At 58.1% G+C, this 25031-nt stretch overlaps 1 protein-coding gene across 13 annotated transcripts in view; it reads left to right on the top strand.

Annotated features, from left to right (window-relative positions):
- The first annotated feature begins 2472 nt into the window (after window positions 1-2472).
- The window catches only part of CACNA1E (calcium voltage-gated channel subunit alpha1 E), a 105711-nt gene continuing 83152 nt past the window's right edge, over window positions 2473-25031 (top strand). For 9 of the 13 annotated variants that reach the window (XR_005702124.1, XR_005702125.1, XR_005702126.2 and 6 more), the window contains exons 1-2: window positions 2482-2612; window positions 18965-19231. Coding sequence is in view for 10 of the 13 variants with exons in the window: in XM_040072452.2 (XP_039928386.1) it covers window positions 2575-2612; window positions 18965-19231 (305 nt within the window). In the remaining 3 variants the exon portion in view is untranslated. Of the gene's footprint in view, window positions 2613-15831; window positions 15953-18241; window positions 18397-18724; window positions 18829-18964; window positions 19232-25031 lie in introns of those variants that run through there. The other 4 variants (XM_040072448.2, XM_058421692.1, XM_058421691.1 and 1 more) reach the window with 4 other exon arrangements.

Here is a 25031-nt window from a genome sequence, read left to right as displayed (position 1 = left end):
CGGAGGCAGAGCTAATTATTTCTATTTATTTCCTCAAAACTTTCTCAGTGTTTTGTTTGAGGGCTCTGCCCGAGCTTTTCCTCTTGCCCCCAAGCCTGGGAGTCAGCTGGAGTGGGGGATGCACTGGGAGCCATCAGCAGAGCCAGTGCCTGTGTGGATGCTGGACCTGCCCTTGGGATTTATCCTCATTTGCTCCTGGCTAATTGTCCTCAGGCATGGCTGAAACCTGCCGTGTTCACGCTTGGTGGGCATGGAATCCTCCTGTCCTTGCCAAGGAAATGTTTAGGAAAGGAACAGGGCTAATGGCTGTTAAAAAAAAACAACCAAAACCATAAAACCCCCAAACAAACAGAAGCTAGACAAAATCTAACCAACAAAACAAACAAACAAAAAAACCCCACAAAAACAAAAAGCTCACAAACCACAGGAAAAAGGAAACAAAAACAAAAAACAGAAAACAAACAAAAAAACCACCTCACCAAACCCAAGGAAACCTAGAGTTAAACTTTAAGAGGATTCAAAATGAGCAGAGCAGTATGAAAAGGAAAAGCAGAAGTTGGCGAAAATTAGAAATGATGAAGGTGTCCAGAACTGACTTGCAGAAGTAATTAATGCTCCTAAAAAAAGTCGCATGGGTAAGCAAAGTAGTGGAGTGAAGGATCTGTTTATAGCTCTCAGTGGGAGCAGCCAAACTCCTCTTATCAATGTGCTAATTAATTTGCTGAGGCTCTTGCTGGCAGCTGCCTTTTTCTTTCCGGAGAGCTTGCCAAGGGCTGAGTATCCCTTGGGCTGGACTGGTTTAAACCTGAGGGTGGCTCTGGGTGGTTTACAGGGCAGCACCATGGACCTGGAGGAAACGGGATGTTCCCCAGGGCCCTGCATCCCTTCCCCTCGTGAGGAATGCCAGGCTCATTTTGACCAGGATGGAGGCCGTGCTCCATGCTGTCCACTCAGTTACTGTTAATTTTTTTATCCCCCTAATATTTAATTTATTTTTGCTTCTGCTGTGGTGCTCCCCAGCCTTTATCACAACCTCCTTTCTCACCTCCCTGTTTGCTCTGGAGGTGTCTCCAAGCGGTGCCCTGGGAAGGGGTTAAGATGACGATGTGCTTAGTTTGCTGTAGGACTGGGGGCATCTAAATGCTCCTTTTCCTTGCTGGGTTGCTTTCTCCTGCATCAGGGATAGAGTTAGGAAGGGAGTGATGGCCTTGGCTGCCTTCTGCTTTCTCTCTTCCCCTTTTTCACCTTCACCGTGGGCAAACACTGGAAGGGGAATTTGTGGGACTGCCAAAGCACAGCCTTTCCTGCATCAGCAACGTGCTGAACACAGCTTTTCTGCCAGGAAAATAAAGCATTTCACCATGGCAAAGCTTTGGGTACAATCTTGGACACGAGCATCTCCTGCCTGCAGGGCATCCCCTACTTTTCTTGGCCACAGAGCGCTGCTCAGTGTGGTGTTCCTGGCTCTGTTGCCGTGCCTTTGGCTCCCACGTGCAGCTCCCGACTCAAAGGCACACGGCCGTTTGCCCATCCAGCCTCCTGGAGTGCTGCCTGTCTCTGGGGCTGCCTGGCTGTCCCTTGAGGCTGGGGCTGGAGGGGGATCTGGGTGCTCCAGCCACGGGTGCCCCACAGAGAAAAGCCCACCAAGTGAAGGAGCCCGGGGTGGTTTGGTCCAGGTGTCCCAAATCTCTCTTCCCATCTCATCAAGCTGTGCTGCTCCAGGGAGGGCTGGCTATGGGGTCAGGCTGGGGGACACCACAGCAGAAGCAAAAATAAATTAAATATAGGGGAGGGGAAAGTTAACAGTAACTGAGGGGACAGCATAGAGCACGGCATCCATCCTGGTCAAAATGAGCCTGACATTCCTCACGAGGGGAAGGGATGCAGAGCCCTGGGGAACATCCCATTTCCTTCAGGTCCGTGGTGCTGCCCTGTAAACAGAAGGCACCCACTACAGAGCGGCGGGCTCAAGAGGTTCAGGGCTGCCCAAGTTGGGCAGGATGAGGGAGGCAGGAGGTGCTGTGTGTCCAGTGACGGGATCCAGTGACGTGTGTCCTGGTGTGAGAGGGTCCAGCCCAACAAAGCGAGCAGAAACGGGGCTCTGGGCCGACGCGGGAGGAAAGGAGGGAACTGTGGGGCGAGCAGAGCAGACCCCTGAGCCTCCCTCTGTCCTGTCCCCCTGCAGAGTGATGAGCCACGCCAGCAGCAGCGATGCTGGGATTCGGGACGTGCTCCATGGGCGCGCCGGGGAGTGGGGCTGAGCTGGACGCGGCCTCGTCCCGCTGCATCCTGGCCCTGCCCGAGGAGGAGACGTGGCGCCAGCACCGCCTGGGCCTCATGCAGAACACCCAGTCCTGCAACCTGCTGGAGCCCCAGAGCCTGGCCCAGGCCCTGGTGTCCCGCGCCGCCTCCTTCGACGCCCTCTACGACTCCCGCTGCCGGGATGGCGACGCGGACGCCGGCGGCGCCCTGGACCCGGCCCGGCCGGTGCCCGTGAGCCCCGAGGTGATCAAGCGCCGGCGGGGAGGGCTGATCGAGCAGAGGGACATCATCAAGGCACACCAGGCGCACAAGATGCAGAGCACGCCCCAGGCGCGGAGGAAGGAGTGGGAGTAAGTACCGGCGAGCCCCCGGCCCAGGTGGGCAGCCGGGGGAGCGGGAGCCGTGGCTGTCCTGCGCGGGGTGGCAGTTCTGGCTCCTTCTCCGCCGCCGAGGTCGGGGTTAATACGCGGGAGCCGCAGTCCGTGTTCGGACTTGGGTGTTTGTTATTTCTCTAACTGGAGAGCTCGCGGCTTGTGAGACCGTAGTATGCGTAGAAGTTAGAATAACAAAGGTAAAATGGAGCACTTCTCTGTCTCTACAAGGCATTTTCAAGGACAATCCGTCCAATTATGAAATGCCACCTAAATTACTTTTACCCTAAACCCCATAACTAACTACTTGAAGTCTGCAATGCGGACTCCATCAATCAGTTACAGAAAACCACCCAAACCCAGGAAGAAGATGGCAAAGAAGAAGGACTCAGACAATGCCCAAAGTCCCCCATCTTGGCCCATATATTACAATTTACTAAAACCCCAAATCTAAGTTTTTCACCCTGTGAGATCACACCGTACTGTTCAAACTACACACCCACAACCCCAGTGCCATCACTCGAATTCGGAAGCCGGTTCCACGGCCTCAAGTCAAGTGCAGCGCCTGCCTGAGGGTCAGTGCCCCTCAGCACAGAAATCCTGAGGTTTTCAGCCTCCAGGGCTCCACTGGGGGTGTCCCGCTGGCTCCCTGTGGAGCAGCCAGCTGTGCTCCATCTCCTGCCACTGCTGAGCTGGGCTGCCTGGCTCTGGGCTGGAGGGTGGCATCCCGTGGGAATGGTGTCCCCCCAAATTGTGGGGTGGTAGGGGAAAGTGAGAGGAGGGCAAGGCGCGGAAAGTTGGGAGCTCTCGGTTTTGGAAGTCCTCGAGGGAGTTTCCCTTGGCTGCATCTGGGTATTTAGATACATTTGGGGTTGTTGCCTTCCTGCTTTTGCTGTGGCTTGGCCCAGCTGTGAGGGGATTGTCCGTAGATACGGTGGCTGGGGACATTTTCTGTGGGACTTGGCCGTGCTGAGCTAATGGTTGGATTTGATCTTAGAGGTCTTTTCCAACCTCAGTGATTCCCTGCCTCCAGAACTTGATTTGGGGAAAAATGTTTAATAAAACACCCGAAGGAAATGGGAGTCCCTGTATTAATTAGTGGTGGGTTGTTGTTTTTTTTTGTTTGTTTTTGTTGTTTTGGGTTTTTTTAATTTTCTTTTCTTCTGTTAGAGCCGGGATTAAATGCTCGGGAAATGCAGTTCTCTTGTGTTCGGATTCAGTCGTTTATTAATTCTCATCTACAGTACAGTCTCACAAGTTGTGGGTTCTGCTAACAAGGTGAAAAACGGCTGTGTCACTAACTCTTTCCAGGGTGTTTTAAGCACAAATTGTCCAATAACGAGGTGACACCTAGATTATTTTTACTTTTAACCCAATAACCAAACACCTGTTGTCCACAGTGTGGATTTTTTCACCCAATTAAATACACCACCCAAACCCCTGAGGAAGAAGGTGAAAAGGAAGGACTTAGCCTACTACCTAAATCCTCCATCTTTCTTTATAGATATTACTATATACTAAAACCTTAAACTCTGAGTTTTCCACCCTGTGATATCGCACACTTCTATCCAAACTCCACGCCCACAATCCCAGTGCTGGCACTCAATTTTGGAAGCCTCTTCCACGGCCTCAGGTCCAATGCAGCGTTCTCTCGGGGGTCAGTGCCTGGCAGCACAGAAAGCCTGGAATTGTCAGTGCCCATGGCTCCAACAAATTAGATGTGGCACGCAGCTTTGGCAAGATCTAGGGCAGCGCTGCGCTCCTGTGGAGCTGGTAGGGTTTCTTTGGGGCGGTTTCCACGACAAAACCGCTCGTGATAACGCTGAGGCCGCTCCTGCTCGTTTTGGAGAGCAGCCCGTCGCTGAGGCTCTCCTCTCAGCCCTGTGCTCCTCCCTTCGTGCCCGGGATCCCCCTGGCCGGCGACTCAGGTGGCTTTGCAGGGGAAACAAATCGCCATATGGGCTCGGCAGGCGCTCGGAGCCTCGTTATCTCCTGCAGCCCACTGGGGGTGCCGGATGAATAAATCATGGCGGGGCAGGAAGCTGAGGGGTGGCCTCATTAATTGTCTAATTAAGGGCCTGCAGCTCCACAGCTCTGCTTGGCGGCAGGGACGGGAAGCTGGAGCCCTTCCCTCTCCTGGTGGTGCTGGGATGTGCCCCTTTGGCCGCCCTCAGCTGCTCCATCCAGCAGCTGCTCAAACGCAGCCCGGAATTTCTGTCTGTGACCCAGTGGGAACGCTCAGGCAGCAGTGCCGGGTGCTGCCATCCCGCTGTGGTTTAATCCCCAGGATGGAGGAGTCCTGTCTTTGCGTTTCCCAGCTCCTGGGTGGTTGGGTTGGTCATTTCATCCCGCTTTGTGACGGTTTTCTGGGAAGCCTCTGATGCTGGGGAGGACAGTGGGCTCTGGCCCCTGGGCTTTGCTGACCGCTTGTCCTGCTGAGGACCGGAGCCCCACTCCCTGCCTCTGCCAGGCCCTTCCTGGGAACTTGGTAAGCACCAAGGGGCTTGGTCTGATCCTTTCCCAGTCTTCTGTGTCCCATCAGCCTGCAAAAACCACATGCCAGAGGTTCCTGCTTTAACATCAGGAGGATAAGGGCACGCAGTGGCAGGATGAGGGAGAATGGCTTTAAACTGAAAGTGAGTGGGTTTAAGGTTATGGATTCTTTCCTGTGAGGGTGGTGAGGGCCTGGCACAGGTCGCCCGGAGAAGCTGTGGCTGCCCCATCCCTGGGAGAGTTCAAGGCCGGGTTGGATGGGGCTTGGAACAACCTGGGATAGTGGAAAGTGTCCCTGCCTAAAGCAGGGAGGCTGAAACGAGATGATCTTTAAGGTCTCTTCCAATCCAAACCATTCTATCCTTCTGGGACAAAGCACCAATGTTCTCCCCAAAAGCTTTGCCGAAGCCCAGGTAGGTGTGCAGCACCAGTAGCCCCAGTACCACAGAGGTTTTCTGGGAATAGATGGATAACCTGAGGGGTAGAAAAAGCAAATTAATTTCCTTATGTGTAATTTTATTAGTAATAATGCAATTTCCCTGTGATTTCATTTTCAGAAGGGCCCATCTCACATGCCTTGGGGGCTTTCACCGGAGCAGTCTGGCTCTGGTTAGCAGTGAGGGGGGGTATCCTCCCATAGCTCCAGCGTGGAGGTGGGCATTAAATGGGACATGAGAAATGTGGAAAATGCCTGAGTAGCTGCAGGCTGTGGCTGGGTGGTCTGCAGGGTGGTGGGCACAGCGAGGGACGCTGTGTTTGCCTCTGTCCTGCTGCATGAGCCCTCTGCGCCCCTGGAGCAGCCCTGTCTTTGCAGATGTGGCATTCCTGGTGTGTAGCCAGGTGTTGTTTAGCTGCCCTCGATCTGGGTTGCTCTGAGGGTAGTGAAGAAAGGCTTTTTTTTTGTGCTCACCGGCGTTGGCAGGTCTGACCCTCACTAACCCTCTGCCTCTGCTGCCGTTTGACAGTAAAACAATTCCACGAGTAGAATAGGAGCAGGAAGGGTAAAACGCTCTTAAATGCTGTTATTTCTTTTTTTTTTTTTTCCAAGAGGAAACTGAGGCAGAGAACAGGAAGCACAAAGTGCCTGCGGGGCAGTGGCTCTGGGGGAGGATTAACTTTATGGTGAAAAACGAATGTTGTTCTTGTCTGGGGGAATTCAGCCCAGGGCAGACACTGAACCCCGTTTTTCCAGGGTCCCAGCCCGCTGCCCTGCCCTCCATCCCTGAGTTCACACGTTGGGGTCAGGGATAGAGGTGTCTGGAGAGAGCTGCGGTGCTCCAAGGCTGAATCGCTGCTGTCTCTGCTCTGGGTGCCTGGCAGCATCCTTTGGGTAATGTCGAGCTTAGAGACAGCTCAAAGGAAAAGCTCCTCGTCAAAATAAGCAAACAGGGAACCTCCTGTGGCTCCTCCAGGAGGAGCAGCTGCTTCCCGAGCTGACGGTAAGGACAGGCAGAGCCTCGCAGGGAGCACATCCCAGAAAAGCCTCAGGCTGCATCTGGAGCCCACGGGACCCAACCCTGCTTTGCGTGGCCGAAACCCGCGCGTGCGCGTGGATTTGTTAAAGTTAGCGCGAGCGATTTTGGGAAATGCAAGCTGTGCCCTCGTTTTAGGATGGTATTTACAGCCAGGATGCATGGAAGAGCCTGATTCCAGGCAGATGTCGGGCAGGGAACAGAGGAGGCTGGGGGGGAAGCAGCAGACTCGTGGCACAGTGTGAAGGTGGGATGCTGTAATTCAGCCTTTGAGCACCTGAGTGATGGGTGGAGGGTCTGGGTGGAGCAAAGCACTCTGCCCACAGCACGGTGACACCAAAGGATAACGGAAGTAAAAGTGATGCCCTGTCTTGGGGAATGTTAATCCACGTCCCTGGCACCGTGAATCTGCGAGGTCTCCTTTTCTTGGGAGCCTAGAGGGCTGCCAGGGAAAGGAGAGCTGGCACATTCCTGGCCCAGGGAGCTCTGTGCTGCTGTCTGGCTCGGTCCCTGCAGCGCAGCCCGTGGGGAGCCTCTGGGGCTGGAGCGTTCCTGCAGCTCTGCCTTGGATGGGAAGCAGGGAGGGAACAGAACAGGCTGCAGCCGCACAGGGTGTTGCTCACAGATCTCGGTGGCTTTTTACGACTTGGCAGCCTCTGTCTGGTTATGTGCACGCTCTGCATCCCAGACTACAAATGAAGCAGGGTTTTTTTTTTTTTTTTCTCCTTACATCCTTTTTTTTTTTTTTTTTAAAATTTTTTTTACTGGTGCTGAACGAGACCAAGGGCCCTTTTGCAGTATGCCAGGCTGCCAGCTCCGTTGCTGCCTCCCAGCACCATCTGGGTCTCTCCTCCTGCTTTGCAGGTGTCTGTTGCCATGACCCCAGGGCTTTGGGAGGGCTGGGAAATAGGGTTGGGGCAGCTCAGGCAGCTGGCAGGAGCTCTGGGGGCTCTGCAGGTCAAAGCCCTGAGATCCCGGTGGCAGGTGATGCTGGGAATTATGTACCTGGCAAGATCCTTCCATCCTCCGGAGTCTTCTCCAACCTCCTGCAAAGCAATTAACTTCTCTGAGCCTAACGAGGGTCTCTCTGTCAACGTGGCTCTGCCTGCTTGTGTTTTCCCCTGCATGAGGAGCCATGCAGGCGGTGGAAAGGGCTGTGGATGTGCCAAACCTGGCAATGGGTGCACTGAAATACGGCTTTTGCCGGGGGACCTTGCCTGGAGCAGCAGAGAAACACCTCTCCCAAAGGCACCTGCCCTGAGCCTGCCTGTGCTCCCCCTGCTTCCCTCTAGTGCAGATCAAGGTTTGCATCCTGGCCAGCAGTTTGTCTCCTGGCCTGGCACGAACTCCGGTTCCGCTGAATATCCTGGCAACGGCGCGGAAATAGCAGCATCCCTCACCGAATTTCCTCAAAGCCTGGCTTTCTGGCACACCCTGCAGGAATTCCCTGAGTTATTCCAGTGACTGCAGAGCCTCCCGAGGGCTGGGCACTCGGGGACAGTGCAGGCTCCGAGGTGGCTCCAGGGAGCTCCGTAGGAGCTGGCCGTGGAAGGACAAGGTGGCTCCCAGGAGACGCTTCAGCTCGGGAGCCGCTGCCTTGTGCTTTGCCACTGCATCCTGGCAGCTGCTGCCTCCCTCGCTGGAATCTCAGCTGCGGGTGTTTGGGAAGCTTTGTTGGCGCTCTTGGAGAGGTGTTCAAGCCGTGCTCCGTGCTTTCCAGGAGCCAGCCTTTGGAAGGAGCTCCCCCCTTAGCCTGGGGCTGGCCATGGCTCAGAAACACAGAATTATTGTGAGGCTGTGAAGCGGCAGAGAACCTCAAGCAGGGTCACCCAGGGCAGGCTCTGCAGTCCTCCAAGTTTCTCCCAGTAGCATGTCCAGGTGGGTTTTGAGTGCCTCCAAATATTGAGAGTCCACAGCCTCTCTGGGTAGCTTGTCCCAAATGTTTAGTTCCCCTCACAGGGAAAAAGCTTATTCCCCTGTACAGGCAGAATTTGTTTAATTAATCAAAGTATTTGTTTTATTAAGAATTTATTTTATTAAACAGTTTGTGCCTGTTGCCTCTAGCCCAGTCTCTGGCTGCAGCTGTTCCTGCGGGCCTGGATTGACAGGACAAGGGGGAGCAGCCTCACACTGACAGAGTAGCTTTAGGTAAAATATTAGGAAAAAATTCTGCCCTGTGAAGGTGCTGAGGCCCTGGCACAGGTTGCCCAGAGAAGCCTCTTCCCCCAGTGTCAGGAGTTCTGACCAGATCCTCTCTGAGCCTCTTCCAGCCAGGATGAGCAGCCCCAGCTCCTGTCCTTTGGTCACCTTGGCTGAAGTTGTTCCAAGCCCTTGTCTCCTGTCCTGTCCTGTCCACAGCGCTCTGGATGTGTCACCAGGGCTAAATGAAGGGGACAGGCCACCTCCTCGACCCACTGGCTTTGCCTAACACACCTCAGGGGGCTGCTCCAGAGCAGGTGCTGGTGGCCAGTGGGTCCCTGGGGGCTCTCCCTGCCCAGCCCCTTCCCGTGGGTTTGTTCTTCCCCAAGTGCAGGGCTCGGTGTTTCCCGTGGAGCTGAACTCCATGCTGCTCCTCTGCTGTTCCTCCAGGCTGCTGAAGTCCCTCTGGATGGCAGCACAAGCCTCTGCTTCAGCAGTCCCTGGCTTTCAGCACCTCCCTGCGCTGGCTGAGCGTGATTTTGTGGAACTTCTGATATTTCCTGCTCACTTGCATCCTCGTCCTTTTCCTCCCCTGGAAGAATGGAACCTCTTCCCCTCTCCCAGGCAGTCCCTGCTGTCCCTGTGTGATTCTGAGGGGAGGCTGGCTGCTGGCTGGGAAGTGTTTGTGACAGAGGCGTTTATCCAGCCTCTCCAGTTTGTAGGGTTAGCTTTATTTACCGCTCTCAGTTTCTTAGGTGCCTTGCCCCTCCCACCCTCACACACTCTTTGTGTTTCAGGGACGGCAGTGCTAATTCAGGGGCCTCGGGAGGTATCTGGTTTGATCAGACAATCACTTATTCTTCATGTAACTTGACATTTTGCATTTTAAAATATAGGGGATGTCTCACCGCGCACTCCCAAAATGGCATTTTCTCCACTGAAGGCGGTGAGGCCCTGGCACAGGTTGCTCAGAGAAGTTGTGGATGTCCCATCCCTGAAAGTGTCCAAAGCCAGCCTGGACGGGGCTTGGAGCAGCGTGGTCTGGTGGAAGGCATCCCTGCCCATGGCAGGGGGTTGGATCGAGATGATCCTTAAGGTTCCTTGCAGCACAAACCATTCCAGGACTCTTTAAAATGTCAGGGGGCAGCTCTCGAATGTTCCTGTGCTTATCCCAGCACCAGTGGGGAAGGAGATCAGCGGGACACTGCCCTTCCCAAAACCCACCTGAAAGAGCTGGTGCTGTCCCACCTTCCCTGGACCAGCTTGTTTGGTGGGAAGCAGCTTTCCTGCAAGCCTGGAACGCGCCAGCACGGTGGATGGTGCTGTGCTGAGCCCTGCGTCACCCACGAGCTGTGCCGCAAATCCCAACCCCTTCGTTTGCCACCAGAGGAGCTTCACAGGGCCTCCACAACCCGTGAGACGGGACCTGGTGCGCTGTATCTGCCCTTCCTGGGGTGGAATTAAGCCTAAAAATCCCTCAATGGCCTTTTTTCCCACTGAGGGATGTGGGGAGCAGGGCTCAGCCCTGGCTGCCGCGGGTGTTTTCCTGCAGGGACGCTCCGGCAAGAGGAGCGTTTGTTCACAGCTCCCAGCACTGAGCTGCTCTCGCTGAGGGCTGCTGCTCTCTGGCCTTCTCTCTTCCACAGGTTTGGGAGAGGGAAAGCAGCATCTCCTTCCTGGTTGTGGGCCAGCCATGGGGCTTATCTGGCTGCCTTGAGCATCAGCTGCTCAGTGCAAGTTCAGACCTGCTGGAGAAAGTTCTTCGGCGGCTCCATCTCCTCCTGGCGCTTGTCCTGACAACGTAGTTTTGTCAAAGCCGCTGCTTTTCTAGCGGGGTTGCTTTGGAGAAAAGCTGAGCCGGTGAGTTTGGCTTCATCAGGCTGCAGGAGGAGTTGGTGGGTTTCTGATCCGGCTTTCTTTTTGTTGCAGGGGGTATTTGCAGCCCGAAGGCAGGAGGGAGACTCCTCTGTCATCCCACCCCTGGCAGCGGGGGCTTTGCTGTGTTTGTCCGACCCGAGCCTTGCAGGGTGGGCAGAGGATCAGAGAAAGCACTGGATGGTCCTCAGGCATGGACCTGCCTCTTGGAGGGGTGATGAGGAGGTCTAAGGGAGGAGAAAATCTCCTGCTGGCTTTGGCAGGAGCTAGCACTGCTGTGCCAGAGGGGTCATGAGGATGCGGGGGCGTTTCTTTTGCTTTGCGTAGTGCAGAGGTTGAAAAAACACTTTTAGAAATCCCTCTCCGACCCTTCCACAGGCTGGAAGTAAGTTTTATTTTTTTGCTGTTGCCTTTCTATGGACGGCTCTGGGGATGTCTTTTCCGAGCTTGTTCCCACACACGTGTAAACTTTGGCAGCTTGGTGTCTGCCTCTCGCAGGGCCTTGGTGGCGAGAAGGGGAATATCCCCACGGATCTCTGCTCTGTCCCTTCCTCATCTCTTTGCTCTCCCTTTATCCATGCTGCTCAGTCCCAGTGTTTTGGGCAGGGCCATTCTCAAATATCCCTGTTTTTTTTGGATCTGCTCAAGTGGACCTCTCTGGAAGCGCCGTGCCCGAAGCTGGACCTGTGTGAGATGGAGGAGGAGGGAGAGGTGCGATCTCACCTCCTGCCAGCCGGCTTGCTGTGAGGCTGGGATGCTCCACAGCTTTTGGCTGAGGGGAGAGGTTGTGCAGAGGGATCTGGGGGCTGGAAGCAGGGATGGAAATCCTCTTTAATGCCATGGCAAAGCAGGGGAGGGTGGATAGCTGTTCCCTGAGAGGTGGGATTGCTGCGGGATGCGACTGCAAATGCTAATTAGAGCCCGGGCTGGCAAAGCTAAATAAAGCAGCAGGACACTCCAGGCAATTTATTAATGGGTGATTATTCCAGGGCCCTTCAGTCGAGCCACAAATCCTCCTGGCCTAAGGCAGAGTTAACCTGGGGAGCTCTGCATTGCCAGGAGCACTCGGAGCGGGGTCTTTAGGTGGGAAAGGGGAGCATCCCTGCAGCAAGGCAATGCTGTCCCTTTTCTCCACGGTTTGGGGGTGATGGGGTCTCACCTGCCTCTGCTTGAGGTGTCAGCAACCCCCCCTGTGCTGGTTTGGGCACCCACAAAGGTGGCTTTTGGTTTTGGTTGGGTGTTTTTGGGGAGCACAATGTCCTGAGCGGTCTGTGGGGGTGGGTCAGTGCGAGCGCTGGTGACAAGACTGTGACACAGTGACAGAGCGAGACTGAGCACCAAAATCACCTCCTGTGGGTTCTGTGGGGCTGGATGCACGTCCCTACCGTGTCCCATAAGTGCCCAGGACTGGAACTCGAAGTTCCTTTGCTGTCCTTTAAGCTTCTCCCAGCCTGACATCACTTACAGGCCTGAGCAGCCCGGCGTAGTGGAGGATTCGTGGCAGGGGAATTGGACTAGATGACCTTTAAAGATCCTCCCAACCCAATCCACTCTGTGATTCCACGATTTGGTCGCTAAATCCGCCTTTAATTCAAGATGCAACAGCGTTCTGCTTTCTCAGTGGCTCTGATGCATGAGCTGCCCCAGCCCCACAGCAATGCACTGTGGGGCCACGCCTCCCTGAAAGGAGTTTAATCTTAATTCATAAGATGCATTTTGAAAGAAGCTTTAGTTTTTCAAAATAACTTTTTTTTTAAGCTTCTAACGGCGTTTTAAGATGTTTAAGATGTTTGGGGTTTTTAGCTTAACAAAATATCAAAGCTACGCTAAATTATTAAACTGAAAAAAATTACAAATGTAAATGTTAAAACCACTAATAATATAAAAAAAAAATTTAAAAAAACCTGTCATGGCATCAGAGACACCCTTAGCGTGTCTCCCCTTCGCTTGCACAGGAAGATGTCACCACGGATCGCTGTGGAGCGCCTGCATGCAGGGGAGGAGGGGAAGGGATGGATGCTCCCCAAACGGCCGTGGCTGCTCAGCCCTGGCCTCTCACCCCTGGGGCAGCTGGAGGCCGGTGGGTTGTGTGGGCTGGCGTGGGTTTGGGAACCTCGAGTGGCACCTGCTGCACTCGTGCTTCTGTGGCGTTTTGCTTCAGGGCTGTGTTGTGTTTTGCTGGGCAGCCGAGAACCGTCAGGCGCTTTGAGAAGAGGTGCTCTGGGCTGGATTGTCTGGAGCAGGCACCTGCAGAGGGGTTTGGAAAAGGGGTCCCTAGGGTGGGAATGCGAGGCATGCTGCAGCTGGGGTCTCGGGAAGGGGCTGCAGGGGGAAGCCTGTGGGTGAGAGCTGCTCGGGCGCTGCTTCTTCTGTATCTCCATCACCTGCAAAAGCTTGTCTGGGGGAGGTACAGCCACCAAAGCCTCCTTTCCCAGAGGATTATTCCCTTATCCCAGCAAAAGAGAGCTTTACAGGATTTATTCCTATTGATTTTGAAGATGCCAAGACTGGCTGTTGGACTTGTGGGTCCTGGTAATTAAAGCAGCGGTGCCTGTGAAGGCGGGGACGTTTCAGGGCAGCGTGCAGATAATTCCACTTCCAGCCTCACACATCCAAGATCTCCTCACACATCCAAGATCTCCTCACACATCCAAGATATCCTGCCATGGCCGCTGTGTGACACCTGGAGTGGCCTCTGCACCCCCAGGCAGGGTGAGGGAGTGGCAGCAGTGCCTTGAATCCGGAGGCAGAATTCACAGCCTGGTGGGAGATTTGCTGGCTCTCACTTCTCTGAGCCCTCAGTGGATAAATCCCGGGGCAGACCCTGCGAATTCCACCTCTGGCTTGGTGCTGGGAAGCTGTCCTGGCGGCTGTGAGGATGACGGCGCCCATGTCTGTCAGGGCTGGAGAAGGCACATCCTGGCGAGGTTGTTGGGGAAAAGTGGGAGCAGATGGCAGAGAGGAAACACTTCTCCTGGTCTGGGTGAGAGCTGCCTCGCGGGGAGGTGGTGCAGAGCCTCTGCAGGGCTTTGCTGGCACGAGAAACGCCGTCAGGGCTGTCCTGGCCTGGGCCACAGCTGCCAGCATCTGCACAGAGGAGCACCAGGCAGAGGCTGGTGTGGTGCTCTCCCCCAGAAATGCCCTCCTGGGTGAACTGTTCCAGCTCAGGGGTCTGTGTCCCTGCTGCTGCAGAGGTGCTCGGCTCTGCAGGAGTTCTCCTCTGCAGCTGGGGAGAACATCCTCCTAATCCAGCAGGTAATGAAACTGTTCCTGGAAAAAACCATGCATTCCTCCATGGTTATAAACGCGCTTCTGAGTCACAGCTACTCAGTCCCAATTTGAAATTTGGCCAGAGCACACTGTAGATGGTTCTCATTTCATCCTTTTTTTAATTTTTTTTTTCCAATCCCAGCATAGCCATATTTTAAAAAATAAATCAGGATGCCAAAAGCCACTTTCTAAGATGAGTGCAGTCCATCACATCTCCTGGGAATATCAGTCATGGAAGGGGAGCCTGTCCTCCCTCTCCAGACCCTGCATTAGAGTCATAGAATGCGCTAGGTTTTAGGGCACCTTAAAAATAATTTTCTCCAACCCCACCTGCTGTGGGCAGGGATACCTTCCACTAGACCAGGTTATTCCAAGCCCCATCCAACCTGGCCCTGAACATTTCCAGGGCAGGAAGGAAATATTCCTGCCACAGGAATGGTGTGGCCACATCTTCTCGGGGCAACCTGTGCCGGTGTCTCCCATCCTCACAGTCAAGAATTTCTTCCTAATACCCCATTTCACCCTGCCCTCTGTCAGCTTGAAACCATTCCCCCTCATCCTGTGCTCCAGGCCCTTGTCCAAAGCCCTTCTCCAGCTCTCTTGAGTCCCTTCAGGCACTGGAAGGGGCTCTAAACTCTCCCTGGAACCTTCTCCAGGCCGAACAACCCCAACTCTCAGCCTCTCCTCAGGGACTCGTTCCCTGCCCGGTGCTCCCTCCCAGCTGAGGAGCAGCTCTGGCTTTCTGAGCACCTCAGGGATTGGCAGAAGAAGCTTTTAACACGATTCCCCCCTTTTTTAATTACTATTTTTCTTTTTCGTACCTGTACCCAGCAATGCGCAGACAGGAGATTCCGAGGCGCCGGTGGCTGCGCAAAGGGACGCGGGAACTGCGCGGGGGGGAGTTTGCATCTGATCCGAGCATCCCTCGGGAAGGGGTGGGCCCGGAGGAGCTGCTGCCCGGGGCTGGGGGGCGCAGGGAGGGCACGGCTGCCGCTAGATGGCAATGCCGGAGCGGCGGCGGCGGCCCCGCGGGCCGGGGGGAGCCGGGGGATGGGGACGCTGTGACACGGCGCCTCGGCATCGCCCGGCAGGGGACAGCCCGAGCCTCCGGTGATGCCCTGCCCCGCAGGGATGGTGGCGCGGCTGGCAGAGGCGGGGGAGGGGATTTGGAGGGCAATACTGGTGTGAGACTCGTGGAACCGTGGGATCATTTAGGTTGGGAAAGGCCTTTGGACTCCTCGAGTCCGACCGTCAACCCAGCACTGCCGAGGCCAGCCAGCACTCAGCCACGTCGCCAAGACCTGCACAGCTTTCAAACCCCTCCAGGGATGGTGACTCCACCACTTCCCTGGGCCGCCTGTTCCAGGGCCTGACAACGCTTTTGGGGAAGGCGTCTTTCCTGATGTCCAGTCTGAACTGGACGTTTCCTCTTGTCCCGTCACTTGTCGCCTAACAGGAGAGACCGACCCTCACCTCGGCACAGCCTCCTTTCAGGAGCAGTAAGGTCTCCTTTGGGCCTCCTTTTCTCCAGGCTGAGCCCCCCCTCAGCTCCCTCAGCTGCTCCTTCTCAGAGCTTGCTGAGACTGGAGGAGTGCTAGCCCATCTCCGTAAAACCAAGCGCACCCCGAGCGCCTTCCTGTCCTGGCACCCGCTGTTCCCTGTCTTCTCACATTTCCTCCGTTGACAAAAACCCAAACAGCCCCACATAGCTGGCTCCGAATCCCTGTGCCACGTTGAATCATGTGGGCATCAGCCACACTTCTCCCTGACTCACAGATCCCAGCGCGCTGGGTGAGGGTCAAGATGAGAGCGGCAATAAACATCCTGGGAAACAGAGCCCGCGTCTCTTGGCATAGCCAGAGACTTTTTTTATTTCCTTTTGGCTCTCAATCTTCTCTTAAGGAGCTGCTTTCTCATAAATATCCCATCCTTTAGCACCGTCTGAGCAGGAGACAGGCTCCCAGCGGGGTCATCCTGCGCTCTGCTCTGCAGCACCGAATGTAGAGCAGAGGCGAGAGCCAGCTCCGGGTTCAGGGGACAGCCTGGTGCCCCTGGAGCAGAAGTGTCCAGGTAAGGGGCGCTTCCCTGCTTTAAGGGGATGGAGGAGGAGGGCTGCCTTCCTCCTCCTCAGCCCCTTGCCCGGAGCCAGGCAGGGGATGCAGTGCCGGGCCTTCCCCGTCCTCCTCGGGCTCGCGGCGCCGCACGGAGCCCGGACATTTCGGCTGGGCGAGGCCTTGCCGTGCAGGCAGGGACGGGAGAGGGCCCGGGGAGCAGGAGCAGGAGCTCTGCAGGGCTGAGGATCTGCTCCTGGCAATCCGCCCAGCCTCGGGCTTAATTAACAGCGGCTGAAGGGGCTGAAAGGTGGGAAGAGCGGCGTCGCTGCCGAAGCTGCGTTGGTGGTGGTGGGGAGGAGGAGGAGGAGGTGAGGTGAGCTACAAATAATAATTGATTCGTTCAGGGCAGTGTTTTGCCTGGACTGAATCGAAGGGACTGTAATTAGTCAGGAGCTGCTGTGGCCACTTCCTTGCCTGTTGTTAGTGGTACGGAAAGCTGGGGTCACTCTGGCTGGCAGGTGGCCTGGGAAGTGTTTGGGGAGGGATCTGGGCACCTCTGCTCCACTGTGTGCTGCAGGGTGGTAGCGAGGTAGCCAGGGACTTGTTGAACCCCCCAAGATAGCCCACTTTGGTTAGAGAGATCATTGGCAGGAGAGGATTAAGGAGGGATGCAGCAGCCGGGTGTCACGGAGAGCTGGTGGGCTCTCGGTGCCTGGCTGAGGCTGGGGCAATGATCCCACAACTCCTTCTGCAAACACTCCTCTGTTACCTTGCTGAGGAGGATCTGAACCTTCCTGTTCCTCACCCAGCCAGCCCAAGGGCTCCTGGCAGTGCACCCATGAGAGCCTGGGCCAAAACACGAGCCCTGTGGCCCTTCAGCCACGGTAGTGCCTGCAGAGTGGGGAAGTCCCTGGTCAGGTGTTGCCAGGCTGCAGGGAGGGAGAAGCCCTGGCCCAAGTGAGTAAATGATTTATGTGATTAAGGGCTTGATTTATTTTTTTTTAATTTATTTTTTTTAATGCCTCAAGCAGTCCTGGCTGCCCCACAGCAGGTGTGAGGAACAGGGCAGCGGCCCCTGTGTTTGCAGAGCGGTTTTGTTGGTGGGGTGGACGAGGGAAGAGCGCGACAGGGACGCCGGATGTCTTGTGCTGCTGGCTGGAGCCGTGGGTGGTCTGCTTGTGGGAAATGCAGCAGCGAGTGTCACAGGCCCCGGGCAGCTCTGTGGCCTCGGGGTTCAGCGGGAGGGGTGGGGGACCCTGCGTGTGAACGGCTCACAGGGTGTGTTGTGTGCCGAGTGCCGTGCCCTGCCCTGCCCGCCGGGTACAGCGGACTTGGGGGCACCCCTGTGCGTGCCAGGCAGGCAGGCTGGGCTCCCCAAAGGTGGGTGGGTGGGCAGGCAGCCCCCCCCAGCGGGGCCCAGCCCAGCCCAGGGGACCCTGGGCATCCCTGGGTGACCTTGGCACACGCGTGGCTGCAGCATCAGCAGCGTCCCCCGTCCCCTGCCCTTAGCGGGGTGCCCGGGGGCGGGGGGGGGGAGCAGGGTCAGAGACACCCCCCACCCCCATGGAAGCTCCTGCTCCAACAACACATCCAGCCCGGGTTGTTTGCACCTCTTTGGACGAGCCGCTGCTTCTTGCAGACAACCTCGCGTGCCTAAAGGAAAGCACCGAGGTGCGGAGGCTCATCTGTATGCGAGTGAGCAGGAGGGCACTCCCCGGGCACCCGCTGGCATCGGGCGGCTCCGGCGGGGAGCCGGGAGCCTCCAAGAGTCCCGGGGATGGGGGGAGGAGGAGGATGCGTGCGGCCAGAGAGAGACGCTCGGTGCGGGCTGAGGTGGGGTGGGGGAGATGCAGGGAGGGGAGCCCCCCCTTGCTCCCCAATTCAGCCACTCACCTCGGAGCACCCGTGCGCTGGAAAGCCCTCTGCAGCCAGGGCGGGGGGCGGGGGGGGGGGGGGATTGTGCGCTTCTGGCCGGGCGGGGGCTCCCCCGTTGCCTTTGTTCCCTTCAGACCCACCCCTCGCCTCTGATTTTCCTTTGCGGCAGCTCCCGTGCTTGCCAAAAGAACGCACTGGATGGAGCGAGGGAGCGAGCCGGGCGTGCTGCGCGCGTGTGCGCGCTCGTGTGCGCCTGTGTTGCCACTGACTTCATTAAAGCGAGCTGTCCCCGAGCTGCAGAGGCGCGGCAGCCTTTAATTTCGTGGCCCGGCTCCTGCGGGAAGCCGACGTCTCCTTGCGCGCTCCTGCCCTGGCAGCGAAGGGCCGGGCATCCCTCGCCGCCGCGGGTGCCCGCCCGGGGGCTCAGCCCTGCGCCCTGCCCGCCGCCCCGGCCGGCCGGCAGATGGGCGGCCAGGCTCCCGCAGGATGCTGAAGATGGAGTCGGGAGGAAGGAGTCGGACACTTGGCTCCAACTAGGCTGGACCACGCTGCAACCTGTTCCCCCGGCCGCGGCTGCTGCGCTGGGTGCCGTTCCGAATCGTTCCTTTGCCAGGGGCCGCCCGCAAGGACTCGCATCCCTGCCCTTCCCGTGCCCGCTCTCTGCTCGCCCTGCGGCGGGCTTGCGGGGTTAAAAGGGGCCGGTTTGGGCTTGCGGGCACAGCGGCGGGGAGGACGTGGCTGGGTTTAACCCCTCGCCTAGCCCTGGGGGAAGGTGCCGAGGGACTGAGGGGCTGCGGCCCCCGCTGGGCACGGAGGAGGAGGGCTCGCTGCCCGCCCCGCTGCCCGCGGGGCCGTTCCGGGGGGGCCGGAGGCTCGGTGCCTGCCCCCCGTGCCGTGCCCGAGGCGCCGAGCCGGTGCCGCACGTTGCCGCCTCTCCTCCACGCGGGTCCCTGCTCCCCCGAAGGGATGGAGGAGAGACGGAGCTGAGCATCACCCGGAGAGGAGGAGGGGGCTGTGGTTGGGACTGCGCCCCGCAACCCCCTCCCTCTTCTCTCCCACCCCCCCTCCCCTCCGCCCCCCCCCCCCCCCCCCCCCCCCCCCCCCCCGCCGCCTCGGTGCTGCTGCTTTGGCTCACCTGTGTGTTTTCTTCCAGGATGGCTCGCTTCGGGGAGGCGGTGGCCGGCAGGCTGGGCTCCGGAGATGGGGGCTCCGACCAGAACCGGAGCCGGCAAGGAGCTCCTGCCCCTGCGGGAGGGAGCCCGGGAGCCTTCAAGCAAACCAAAGCGCAGAGAGCCCGGACTATGGCTCTGTACAACCCCATCCCCGTCCGGCAGAACTGCTTCACCGTCAACAGATCGCTCTTCCTCTTCGGGGAAGAGAACATAGTCAGGAAATACGCCAAGAAGCTCATCGACTGGCCATATCCTTTCTGCAGCCCCTGCGAGCCCCCACCTTTGCCACCCGGATTTGCCTCGGTGGCCGCCCAGGACACGTGCGTGCGGCACCAGCGGGCAGGTAAGGTGTGCGGAGAGGGGTGCCCCGGCCCCTGGGGATGCTCTCCTCGCCCTGTTGCCACTTCCCCTTCTGTCCTCGGCTCCTTGCCTGCTCCTGACAGGAGCTGAGCCCTTTCTCCCCCCACGGGAATCCCCCAGCCCCTCCCGAGGCTTGGATTTATTCGCCCTTCCGTGCTAACAGGGACGGTGCTCTGATCCCTGCGTGCTTTGGGACGCTCTGTGTGTGCGCCTGGGGACGCGGGGGGTAGCGGCCTTTTCTCTGTGCCTCGATGTCTTGTGGAGTTTTGCCACCCCACCCCTCCCGGAGCTGCCTGCGAGCCCGTGAGTCTCCAGTCCCCGCTGGGTGGTCGCCCTGTCCCTCCGGTGTGTGCCCCCTTTGCTGCGGATCACGCCCGGCAGGGGCACAGCCGTCCTCGCCCTGCGGCCCCCGGCCCCCCATGGTGGCTCTGGGAACTGGCTGCCCCCTCCCTGCGGCAGAGGGAAGGATGTTGGAAACCTCTGGCTGCGCCCCACGGCCCTTTTCAGGGAGGCTGGCGTGGGGAGCCACGGTTTTATCCCGGGGATCCCTCTCCTAGGGCAGGGTGGAGGGTGCAGATCTCTCCCACTCCTTCCCCTCTTCCTCCATGCTTTCATACCTCCCCACGCACCTCTCTCTCTCCTCCCACCCTCCCTGTGGGTGCCCCTGGGCGCCTTGGCTGCTGCCCAGCACCACAGCTCTCAGCCCCGCACCAACCTGGCCCCCGCTGCCCCCCGAGACACCTCCCGGGCTTTGCCCCCGCGGAGGACCCCAGCCTGAAAACTTCAGCGCGGCCGCGGCGTGGCTGTAGGAGCCTCCCCGTGCCGTGTTCTGCAGCAGTGATTCCACGCAGCTCCTGCTGCGCCCGCTTTTTCTCCCTGCAACTTGTTGGTCGAGTTCCTGGCTCCTCTGGCGGGCACGGGAGAGCTTTCCCTGGTGCCAGGCAGGGTTTGGTGCAACAGGTACCTCGGGGGAGAGCCTCTGGTGAGGCCCAGGGATGCGGGACGGGTCACCCGCCCCGCAGAGCGTCGCGGGGGAATCGTCCCTTTGCAGCTCCGACGCGTCGGGTCAAGGACCCGCTGCTGCCTGGGGAGCTGCGACACCTCCGGGCTTGAGGGGGCGACCCGGGCGTGAAGGGCCGGCTGGAGGGGCTGAATTCCCCGTGGCACCCCCGAGCCTGCCCCTCCTGGCAGCGCCCGCAGGGTGGGGGGCTGCAGGAGCGCCGGCGCGGCGGCGAGCTCGGGGACGCGGCGGCTCAGCGCGGAGCCCTGCAGGGCAGCGGCCAGGCCGGCTGCCCGCTTTTCCAGAACGTGCCAAATTATCCGTGCGCTTTTCCAGCGCGGTGTGGGAGGGCTCTCGCCCCTCCGGCTTTGGTTGGGAGGCAGGAGGAGCTGGGGTGCTGCCACCGGCCCGGCACTCCCGGCGTGGGCTGGGGTCCCGTGCCGGCGTGATGTCTCATCTCCAGGCAGCCGCCGTCTCCTAGAGACTGGAGCTCCACCACCACGCGAGCACAACTCCCCAGCATTATTCTCCCCTGGAATTTGCAATGCATGAGGGAGATGGGCTCATTTTGTATTTTCTTTCCAGAAGTAAGTGACATATTCCCATGTGAGCGCTGGGAACAGGCGTGCTCCAGGCGCGGGAGCTCGGCGTTCCTGCCTATCCCCCGCCCGGCTGCCATCTCTTGCCGAGAAAAACGCATCCACCCTGGCGGTTTCTCTGCACCACTGGAGTTCTGAGGGCTTGGGAGCGGGCAAGGCCTTTTGGTGATGAGTTTGGTTAGGCTGGCCGGGCCTGTTGTTCCCATCCTTGTAGTCGTAGCCTGGCACAGGCAGCCGGTGCCTTTTGGTAGGGCCAGGAAAACCATGTGAGCACCTCAGCTGCCTGGCCTGGAGCCCATGGCACCGCTCCTGGGCGAGGGTGTTTTGAGGGAGGAGAGCGTTGGATCTTGGCCACGGTCAGCGGGAGCCGCTGGCCTTGGGAGGGCGATGGTGCCGTGGGTCAGGGTGGGCACAGCGCCGAGGAAAGCCAAAGGGGCTGGAGAGGAGCGCAGGGCGGAGTGGAGGCTCTTCTTCATCCAGCTCTGGTTGACTAGGTAATAGGGCTAAAAATATCTGGTGATTCAGGCCTGGATATCTGCTGGGTAACTGTGTAATTATAACCAGCAGCCTCTGCAGTTTGGCTTCCCAGTGTAAATAGGGATGATGCATGGAGGAGAAGGAGGAGAAATACGAGCAACTGGGATTGGGATGCAGCTCCATGGGAGGCCAGTCTCTGCCGAGCTCCTCGCTGGAAAGCCCAGCGCGTTGCCTACACTGGAGCTGCTCTTTTAAAACTGGTCCTGCCCAAACCGTGGGTGCAGCTTCTGCTTTGGCCGTAGGAACATCTCCTCCTCTTCTCCTTGGGAAGTGCAGCCTTGTCCTCCTGCCGGCTCTCCTCCTGCTGATGGCCAGGCCCTTCACCCTGATTTCATTTGTTTGGCTGCCTGGAAGGCTCCAATTCAGTTAGCACACGAGATGGGCTGCAGCTCATCTATATCTGCTCCGTTCCTCATTCGCTTAATCACATTTGACCTGGATAAGATCCCTCTCCCGCCCCAGGAAGGCCAGATGACATTGTGTGGCTCTGGCTGTGTCCCCAAGGACAGCATCTGGCCGCAGGCTGTCCACTGCACCTACCCCCAGCGTGGCAGGGAAAGAGGATGTCCATCAGGACCTTGCTGTTCCCTGTGGTGAGGGGTTTCACCTATCTCGGCCCCTTTGAGGACCAGATCTGTTCTCGGGCTGGCCTAGAGCAGCGGGAGTGCCCTCAGCGCCCCAGGGCACATCCCCATCCCAGCAGTCGGGGGCATTTTGCTCCGAGGGAAGCGCACCCGTGAGTGGCTGACTTGTTTTGCTCGCCACCACTCTCACCGTGAGCTGGTGCTGCGTGGGCAGTGCCCCTCGGGGACCCTGGTGATGCCACTCCCCACCTGGCCAAGCGTCTCCCGCACCTTGGCTTTTCCCCAGCCGAGAGATTCCGGCAGGTCTCGCCTTCCCAAGGGAAGAGCCTGCGCCATGTCGTGCCATCCTTGGGCAGCTCCGTCCTTGCACTCCCCAGGAATATTTCCCCCTCCCATCCTGTTTTCCGTGCCCTCCATTCATCAGATTTCAGAAGGGGTTTTTTTTGGGAGGGGCGAGTAGGTGTAATGGCAGGTCCATCTCTTTGACAGCCGGGGAGAGCGAGGCTGCCTGTCAGATGGTGAATTTAAACAGAGGCAGCTGTTGTCATGGTGATGCCAAGTTGCATCCTGTTGCTGTGGCAACCAAAGTTAAAAAACTGATGTTAAGGCAGGAAAATCACATGATGTGGTCCTTTTTTGTTTAAAAAAAAAAAAAAAAAAAAAAAGGAGGAGGAGAGGAGAGAGATTTGATTTTCAGGGCGAGGTGGGGGAGAAGGAGACGCTTCTCCATGGAGCTGTTCGCACGTGGCAGGCAGGCATCCCACATCCTGCATCCCGCATCCCTACGGGAGCGGCAGCAGTGTGGGCAGCTCTGCCCCGCTGGACTCCGGGCTGTCACTGCCTTCGCTTTAACCCCTGATGGAAACCAAACCACTGCATCTGGGGGCCGTGTAAGCAGCAGCAGCCGTGGCTGCAGGGAGTCCCGTGGTGTCCCGTGTCCATGCAGTGGGGCTGAGGCTGGCCGGGTGCTCCAGGGCACAAGCACAGCCCGAGCACATGCTGACTCTCCAGAGCCTCTGCGTAGCAGGCGCACAGCAGCTCGCTCGTGTTCAAAGTGGGAGGATTTGGGGTCTGGACGTCGCTTTGTGTCAACCCCCATCCCAGCATGGCTGGGCTGGGAGCACTGTGGGGCAGGACACAGGGATAGAGACAGCCAAGAGGGGCCACGGCTCTGTGGATAGTCTTATGAGTGGAGGGAAATCCCTCGTGTCCTCAGGGACAAGCCGGGGAGGTACTGTGGGGATGGGAATCCCAGAGTTGAATTAGGGCCACTCACAGGCTTTGCTCTACTTGGCACTTCCGTTTTCCTCTTGGAAACCAAAAACCTCACTTGCCCAGAGAGGTTGTGGACTCCCTGGAATTGTTCAGGCTCTGGTGGGATGGGGCTCTGAGCACCCTGGTCTAGTGGAAGGTGTCCCTGCCCGTGGCGGGGGGTTGGAGCCAGATGACCTTCCCTGTCCCTTCCAACCCAAACCATGCCCTGAAAACAGCCTCGGCAAGAAGCTCGTCCTCTTTCCTGCTGGTGTGTGGAGCTGAGAGGAGGAGGATTGGGGCATCCTAAGGGTGGAGGCTGAAGATGCGGATCTTTTGTCCTGTCGTGCCGTGTCTGTGTGGGACAGGCAGCAGTGCTGGGATTGGGACCCGCAAAATGAAGTCCACAGCTGTAGGAACTGAGGCTTTTTCTCATTGCCACCTGAGGAGCAGGGAAAGCCCCTCAGAGCAGCAGGTCCCCAGGGAGGCGTGGGGAGAGGTGGGAAATAGGGACAGGACTTCTGGGGAGATGTTGGAACCTGGGTGATGCAGGCATGGACAGGGGTGAGGTTGCTCCTGCTCCTTTGGCGGCACTGGAAGGTAGGATTCCCCAAGGCCCATGTGGCCTCCCTCCTCTGCTCCTTCCCCATCTGCCTGCCCAGGAGTGGAGAGAAGGGATGGGCTGGAGGGGAGCTCTCCACAGCTCCTGCGTCTGGGGAGGGATTTCTCTCGTACCCAGCCTCCTGCGGGGATGGCGACGATGTCCCGTCAGCACCACAAACCCATCTCTGGGGGAGAGCTGGAGCCGGGCTCGCTCCCTGCCTCAGCTGGGCGGGCTGCTTTGGGCCTCTGGCTGGGGAGGAAGGTGAAGAGAGAGGAAGGTCACAGCTGGAAGGTCTGCCGGTGTCCGGACGTCTTCCTGACAGACCCGCCGAGGAGCTCCAGCTCCAGGCACGGGGCGAGCCCACAGTGGGTGGGCTGACAGTCCTCTCGTCTCCAGGTGGGCTGCGGGATGCCCCCATGGCCTGGGGTCGCTGTCCCCGCCCCAAAGGCACCGGCAGAGGGGCGTGGAGCCGCAGGTGTGGCGTGCACAGGGATCGGCCGAGTTGCTAAGGAAACAAGTCAACGGTGCAGGGGAGAGAGCATTGGGTAAAGGAGATAAATCAATAAGAAAACCTATTTTTATCGGCTCCCTAATGATCCTCCAGGAGAAGCCAGACGGAAGAAGAGGAGGAGAAGGCTGGAGGGAGATGGGCTCTCGTTACTGGGCCTGGAGGGAGGTGAGGGCTACTCTGCACTTTGGGTGGCTGACAGGTTGTGTAATTATTCATCCGATGTGGGAGAAAACAAAGCACCGATAGAGGATTGTCCGGAGGGCTCCAGCCCTGACTGGGAGGATGCTTGCTTGGCAGAAGTAAAGAGTGGGGATAAAATATCCCTCAGGTCAGCCAGATGTTCTGGCTGTCCCTTAGGAGGTTCTTTTCCTCTTGGTCCCTCAAAGCCTGGCACAGCTGGAGCTATGGGTGCTGCTTTCCGTGGGGTCGATGTCTCACACAGCTCTGGACGTGATAACCCAGGCTGAGCTCCTCGAGAAACTGGGCCAGTGGGGTTTGGGGAATCACTTCTGGCAGTGACCTCATGCTTAGGTCAGTGCTTTGGGGAGCGATTTCCCCTTTTAGGCTCTGCCAGGTGGGACGGGGCTCTGAGCACCCTGGCC

Source organism: Hirundo rustica, chromosome 9 (genome assembly GCF_015227805.2).
Source record: "Hirundo rustica isolate bHirRus1 chromosome 9, bHirRus1.pri.v3, whole genome shotgun sequence".
NCBI lineage: Eukaryota > Metazoa > Chordata > Aves > Passeriformes > Hirundinidae > Hirundo > Hirundo rustica.
This window is presented reverse-complemented; position numbering and strand designations above follow the sequence as displayed.